General features: G+C 46.9%; 2 protein-coding genes across 2 annotated transcripts in view; both read left to right on the top strand.

Annotated features, from left to right (window-relative positions):
• LOC124001333 (deubiquitinase DESI2-like) overlaps positions 1 to 7,500 on the top strand; it is a 1,147,470-nt gene that overhangs the window by 994,143 nt on the left and 145,827 nt on the right. The gene's annotated exons all lie outside the window — the stretch shown is intronic.
• Positions 1 to 7,500, top strand: part of sos2 (son of sevenless homolog 2 (Drosophila)) — a 103,390-nt gene that overhangs the window by 68,507 nt on the left and 27,383 nt on the right. Inside the window, 4 exon segments of the mRNA XM_046308024.1 lie at positions 2,000 to 2,081; positions 2,784 to 2,838; positions 2,840 to 2,907; positions 6,333 to 6,445. Of these exon segments, the coding sequence (XP_046163980.1) occupies positions 2,000 to 2,081; positions 2,784 to 2,838; positions 2,840 to 2,907; positions 6,333 to 6,445 (318 nt within the window).

Below are 7,500 nucleotides of genomic sequence, written 5' to 3'. Positions count from 1 at the left end.
TGTGTGTGTGTGTGTGTGTGTGTGTGTGTGTGTGTGTGTGTGTGTGTGTGTGTGTATAAACTCAGCAAAAAAGAAATGTCCTCTCACTGTCAACTGCGTTTATTTTCAGCAAACTTAACATGTGTAAATATTTGTATGAACATAACAAGATTCAACAACTGAGACATAAACTGAACAAGTTCCACAGACATGTGACTAACAGAAATGGAATAATGTGTCCCTGAACAAAGGGGGGGTCAAAATCAAAAGTAACAGTCAGTATCTGGTGTGGTCACCAGCTGCATTAAGTACTGCAGTGCATCTCCTCCTCATGGACTTTAGCAGATTTGCCAGTTCTTGCTGTGAGATGTTACCCCACACTTCCATCAAGGCACCTGCAAGTTCCGGGACATTTCTGGGGCGAATGGCCCTAGCCCTCACCCTCCGATCCAACAGGTCCCAGACGTGCTCAATGGGATTGAGATCCAGGCTCTTCGCTGGCCATGGCAGAACACTGACATTCCTGTCTTGCAGGAAATCACATGCAGAACGAGCTGTACGGCTGGTGGCATTGTCATGCTGAAGGGCCATGTCAGGATGAGACTGCAGGAAGGGTACCACATGAGGAGGAGGATGTCTTCCTGTAAACGTGTACAGCGTTGAGATTTCCTGCAATGACAACAAGCTCCAGTCCAATGATGCTGTGACACACCGCCCCAGACCATGACGGACCCTCCACCTCCAAATCGATCCCGCTCCAGAGTACAGGCCTCGGTGTAACGCTCATTCCTTTGACGATAAACGTGAATCCGACCATCACCCCTGGTGAGACAAAACCGCGTCTGGTCAGTGAAGAGCACTTCTTTCCAGTCCTGTCTGGTCCAGCGACGGTGGGTTTATGCCCACAGGTGACTGTGTTACTGATGGAGGGGATTGTGCGTTCCTGGTGTAACTCAGGCAGTTGTTGTTGCCATCCTGTACCTGTCCTGCTGGTGTGATGTTCGGATGTACCGATCCTGTGCAGGTGTTGTTACACGTGGTCTGCCACTGCGAGGACGATCAGCTGTCCATCCTGTCTTAGGCGTCTCACTGTACGGACATTGCAATTTATTGCCCTGGCCACATCTGCAGTCCTCATGCCTCCTTACAGCATGCCTAAGGCACGTTCACGCAGATGAGCAGGGACCCTGGGCATCTTTCTTTTGGTGTTTTTCACAGTCAGTAGAAAGGCCTCTTTAGTGTCCTAAGTTTTCATAACTGTGATCTTAATTGCCTACCGTCTGTAAGCTGTTAGTGTCTTAACGACCGTTCCACAGGTGCATGTTCATTACTTGTTTGTGGTTCATTGAACAAAGCATGGGAAACGGTGTTTAAACCCTTTACAATGAAGATCTGTGAAGTTATTTGGATTTTTAATAATTATCATTGAAAGACAGGGTCCCGAAAAAGGACGGTTCTTTTTTTTGCTGAGAGTGAGTGGTGGTGAGTGAGTGAGTGAGTGAGTGAGTGAGTGAGTGAGTGAGTGAGTGAGTGAGTGAGTGAGTGAGTGAGTGAGTGAGTGAGTGAGTGAGTGAGTGAGTGAGTGAGTGAGTGAGTGAGTGAGTGAGTGAGTGAGTGTAAATATATAGAAACACACACACACACACTACCGTTCAACAGTTTGGGGTCACTTAGAAATGTCCTTGTTTTTGAAAGAAAAGCACATTTTTTTGTCCATTTAAAATTGCATCAAATTGATCAGAAATACAGTGTAGACATTGTCAATGTTGTAAATGACTATTTTAGCTGGAAAAGCTCAGTTGTGCACCGGGGCCTCCCACTCCTGATAATGGGCCTCTGTACGCTTATGTAGATATTCCATTAAAAATCAGCCGTTTCCAGCTACAATTGTCATTTACAACATTAACAATGTCTACACTGTATTTCTGATCAATTTTGATGTTATTACAACACAAAAGAAATTTGATTATTTATGATGCAAAATTGTTATGATTCAATACATTATTCTGCCGTCCTTTAGATCCCAACTTTGTGCGCACTTTTCTGACCACCTACCGGTCCTTCTGCAAGCCCCACGAGCTCCTCGGCCTCCTGATAGACAGGTAGGCCGGACCTGCTTACCAGTGTGTTGTGTTTGTGCAGAGGCCAAGACATTTTTTTAAAGTTTTATTGTCACGCGCACAAGTACAGTGAAATGCCTTTCTTCTCAGCTCTTTCCAAACTATTCAGTAATCAATATCAGACCCCTGGTCTAAAGTAGAGCCCGTGGACCCCCTGGTCTAAAGTAGAGCCCCGTGGACCCCCTGGTCTAAAGTAGAGCCCCGTGGACCCCTGGTCTAAAGTAGAGCCCCGTGGGACCCCTGGTCTAAAGTAGAGCCCCGTGGGACCCTGGTCTAAAGTAGAGCCCCGTGGGACCCCTGGTCTAAAGTAGAGCCCCGTGGGACCCCTGGTCTAAAGTAGAGCCCTGTGGGACCCCCTGGTCTAAAGTAGAGCCCTGTGGACCCCTGGTCTAAAGTAGATCCCCGTGGGACCCCTGGTCTAAAGTAGAGCCCTGTGGACCCCTGGTCTAAAGTAGAGCCATGATTGTAAATAAGAATTTGTTTCCAAGTTATGAATAAAGGTTAAATAAAATTTAAATTAAAAGTCTGCTAGTTCTGTTTTGTCCTTCAGATCTGATGTCACCTGTATAAAGCTTTGGTTGTCTGTGTTCTCTGTTCTGTTCTGTGGATTGTTTTTAATATATTTTTAAATATATTTTTACAATTATTTTTTGCCTGAAACAAATTATTATTTTTGACACACAGGATTGAGATCCCAGAGCCGGAGCCCACCGAGGCAGACAAGCAGGCGCTATGGAACGGGAGATCAGCCAATGGCTGCAGAGCTACAGAGGTTCCGGAGGGAGTACGTCCAACCCGTCCAACTCCGGTATAATCACCACTGTCCAATCAGACTCCTTCCCACTGTCCAATCAGACTCCTTCCCACTGTCCAATCAGACTCCTTCCCACTGTCCAATCAGACTCCTTCCCACTGTCCAATCAGACTCCTTCCCACTGTCCCAATGTCCAATCAGACTCCTTCCCACTGTCCCAATGTCCAATCAGACTCCTTCCCACTGTCCAATCAGACTCCTTCCCACTGTCCAATCAGACTCCTTCCCACTGTCCAATCAGACTCCTTCCCTGTCCAATCAGACTCCTTCCCACTGTCCCAATGTCCAATCAGACTCCTTCCCACTGTCCCAATGTCCAATCAGACTCCTTCCCACTGTCCCAATGTCCAATCAGACTCTTCCCACTGTCCCAATGTCCAATCAGACTCCTTCCCACTGTCCAATCAGACTCCTTCCCACTGTCCAATCAGACTCCTTCCCACTGTCCAATCAGACTCCTTTCCCACTGTCCAATCAGACTCTTCCCACTGTCCAATCAGACTCCTTCCCACTGTCCCACTGTCCAATCAGACTCCTTCCCACTGTCCAATCAGTCTCCTTCCCACTGTCCAATCAGTCTCCTTCCCACTGTCCAATCAGTCTCCTTCCCACTGTCCAATCAGTCTCCTTCCCACTGTCCAATCAGACTCCTTCCCACTGTCCAATCAGACTCTTCCCACTGTCCCACTGTCCAATCAGACTCCTTCCCACTGTCCAATCAGACTCCTTCCCACTGTCCAATCAGACTACTTCCCACTGTCCAATCAGTCTCCTTCCCACTGTCCAATCAGACTCCTTCCCACTGTCCAATCAGACTCCTTCCCACTGTCCCACTGTCCAATCAGACTCCTTCCCATTGTCCAATCAGACTACTTCCCACTGTCCCACTGTCCAATCAGACTCCTTCCCACTGTCCAATCAGACTCCTTCCCACTGTCCAATCAGTCTCCTTCCCACTGTGCAATCAGACTCCTTCCTACTGTCCAATCAGACTCCTTCCCACTGTCCAATCAGACTCCTTCCCACTGTCCAATCAGACTCCTTCCCACTGTCCAATCAGACTCCTTCCCACTGTCCAATCAAACTCCTTCACACTGTCCAATCAGACTCCTTCCCACTGTCCAATCAGACTCCTTTCCACTGTCCAATCAGACTCCTTCCCACTGTCCAATCAGACTCCTTCCCACTGTCCAATCAGACTCCTTCCCACTGTCCAATCAGAGTACATCCCACTGTCCAAACTGACTCCTTCCCCCTGTCCAGAGTACATCCCTCTGTCCAATCAGAGTACATCCCTTTGTCCAATCAGACTCCTTCCCACTGTCCAATCAGAGTACATCCCTCTGTCCAATCAGAGTACATCCCACTGTCCAAACTGACTCCTTCCCCCTGTCCAGAGTACATCCCTCTGTCCAATCAGAGTACATCCCTTTGTCCAATCAGAGTACATCCCTTTGTCCAATCAGAGTACATCCTCTGTCCAATCAGAGTACATCCCTCTGTCCAATCAGAGTACATCCCTCTGTCCAATCAGTCTCCTTCCCACTGTCCAATCAGTCTCCTTCCCACTGTCAATCAGTCTCCTTCCCACTGTCCAATCAGTCTCCTTCCCACTGTCCAATCAGACTCCTTCCCACTGTCCAATCAGACTCCTTCCCACTGTCCCACTGTCCAATCAGACTCCTTCCCACTGTCCAATCAGACTCCTTCCCACTGTCCAATCAGACTACTTCCCACTGTCCAATCAGTCTCCTTCCCACTGTCCAATCAGTCTCCTTCCCACTGTCCAATCAGACTCCTTCCCACTGTCCAATCAGACTCCTTCCCACTGTCCCACTGTCCAATCAGACTCCTTCCCATTGTCCAATCAGACTACTTCCCACTGTCCCACTGTCCAATCAGACTCCTTCCCACTGTCCAATCAGACTCCTTCCCACTGTCCAATCAGTCTCCTTCCCACTGTGCAATCAGACTCCTTCCTACTGTCCAATCAGACTCCTTCCCACTGTCCAATCAGACTCCTTCCCACTGTCCAATCAGACTCCTTCCCACTGTCCAATCAGACTCCTTCACACTGTCCAATCAGACTCCTTCCCACTGTCCAATCAGACTCCTTTCCACTGTCCAATCAGACTCCTTCCCACTGTCCAATCAGACTCCTTCCCACTGTCCAATCAGACTCCTTCCCACTGTCCAATCAGAGTACATCCCTCTGTCCAATCAGAGTACATCCCACTGTCCAAACTGACTCCTTCCCCCTGTCCAGAGTACATCCCTCTGTCCAATCAGAGTACATCCCTTTGTCCAATCAGACTCCTTCCCACTGTCCAATCAGAGTACATCCCTCTGTCCAATCAGAGTACATCCCACTGTCCAAACTGACTCCTTCCCCTGTCCAGAGTACATCCCTCTGTCCAATCAGAGTACATCCCTCTGTCCAATCAGAGTACATCCCTTTGTCCAATCAGAGTACATCCCTTTGTCCAATCAGAGTACATCCCTCTGTCCAATCAGAGTACATCCCTCTGTCCAATCAGAGTACATCCCTCTGTCAATCAGAGTACATCCCTCTGTCCAATCAGAGTACATCCCTCTGTCAATCAGAGTACATCCCTCTGTCCAATCAGAGTACATCCCTCTGTCCAATCAGAGTACATCCCTCTGTCCAATCAGAGTACATCCCTCTGTCCAAACAGACTCCTTCCCTCTGTCCAATCAGAGTACATCCCTCTGTCCAATCAGAGTACATCCCTCTGTCCAATCAGAGTACATCCCTCTGTCCAATCAGAGTACATCCCTCTGTCCAATCAGAGTACATCCCTCTGTCCAATCAGAGTACATCCCTCTGTCCAATCAGAGTACATCCCACTGTCCAAACAGACTCCTTCCCTCTGTCCAAACAGAGTACATCCCTCTGTCCAAACAGACTCCTTCCCTCTGTCCAGAGTACATCCCTCTGTTCAATCAGACTCCTTCCCTCTGTCCAGAGTACTTCCCTCTGTCCAATCAGAGTACATCCCTCTGTCCAATCAGAGTACATCCCTCTGTCCAATCAGAGTACATCCCACTGTCCAATCAGAGTCCATTGCACCATCCCACTGTCCAATCAGAGTCCATTGCACCATCCCACTGTCCAATCAGAGTCCATTGCACCATCCCACTGTCCAATCAGAGTCCATCGCACCATCCCACTGTCCAATCAAGACTCCTTCTCACCCTCCCGCTGTCCAATCAGACTCATCCATCCCTCCTTGATGGGGGCGGTCAATCATCACCCTTCCTGTGGCCCTAACCTTACGACTTTCTACTGTGGCATCTCTCAAAATAGTTTTTTTTTTTTAATCACAGTGATAACTATTGAAATAAAAAGTGCTTTATAAATTAATTTGACTGATCATTCGTGTGTCTCTCTCTCTCAGGGTCCTGAATGTTTTCCGTCAGTGGGTGGAACATCATTTCTATGACTTTGAGAACGACCCTGAGCTACGAGGCAGACTGGAGGAGTACATCAGCAGCATTATACAGCTACGAGGTACTACCTCAATACTACAGTACTACTACCTCAATACTACACTACTACCTCAATACTACACTACTACCTCAATACTACAGTAAATAATAATAATAATAATAATATATGCCATTTAGCAGACGCTTTTATCCAAAGCGACTTACAGTCATGTGTGCATACATTCTACGTATGGGTGGTCCCGGGGATCGCACCCACTACCCTGGCGTTACAAGCGCCATGCTCTACCAACTGAGCTACTACTACCTCAATACTACACTACTACCTCAATACTACACTACTACCTCAATACTACAGTACCACTACACTACTACCTCAATACTACAGTACCACTACACTACTACCTCAATACTACAGTACTACTACCTCAATACTACAGTACTACTACCTCAATACTACACTACTACTCAATACTACACTACTACCTCAATACTACAGTACTACTACCTCAATACTACAGTACTACTACCTCAATACTACACTACTACTACACTACTACCTCAATACTACAGTACCACTACACTACTACCTCAATACTACACTACTACCTCAATACTACAGTACCACTACCTCAATACTACACTACTACCTCAATACTACAGTACCACTACACTACTACCTCAATACTACACCACTACCTCAATACTACAGTACTACCTCAATACTACACTACTACCTCAATACTACAGTACTACTACCTCAATACTACAGTACCACTACACTACTACCTCAATACTACAGTACTACCTCAATAGTACACTACTACCTCAATACTACAGTACTACTACCTCAATACTACACTTCTACCACAATACTACAGTACCACTACACTACTACCTCAATACTACACTACTACCTCAATACTACAGTACTACCTCAATACTACACTACTACCTCAATACTACAGTACTACTACCTCAATACTACAGTACTACTACCTCAATACTACAGTACTACTACCTCAATACTACACTACTACCTCAATACTACAGTACCACTACACTACTACCTCAATACTACAGTACTACTACCTCAATACTACACTACTACCTAAATAC

This window comes from Oncorhynchus gorbuscha, linkage group LG17 (assembly GCF_021184085.1).
Source record: "Oncorhynchus gorbuscha isolate QuinsamMale2020 ecotype Even-year linkage group LG17, OgorEven_v1.0, whole genome shotgun sequence".
Classification (NCBI taxonomy): Eukaryota; Metazoa; Chordata; class Actinopteri; order Salmoniformes; family Salmonidae; genus Oncorhynchus; species Oncorhynchus gorbuscha.
Note: the sequence above shows the minus strand (reverse complement) of the source record. Positions and strands in the feature narration are given on the sequence as shown.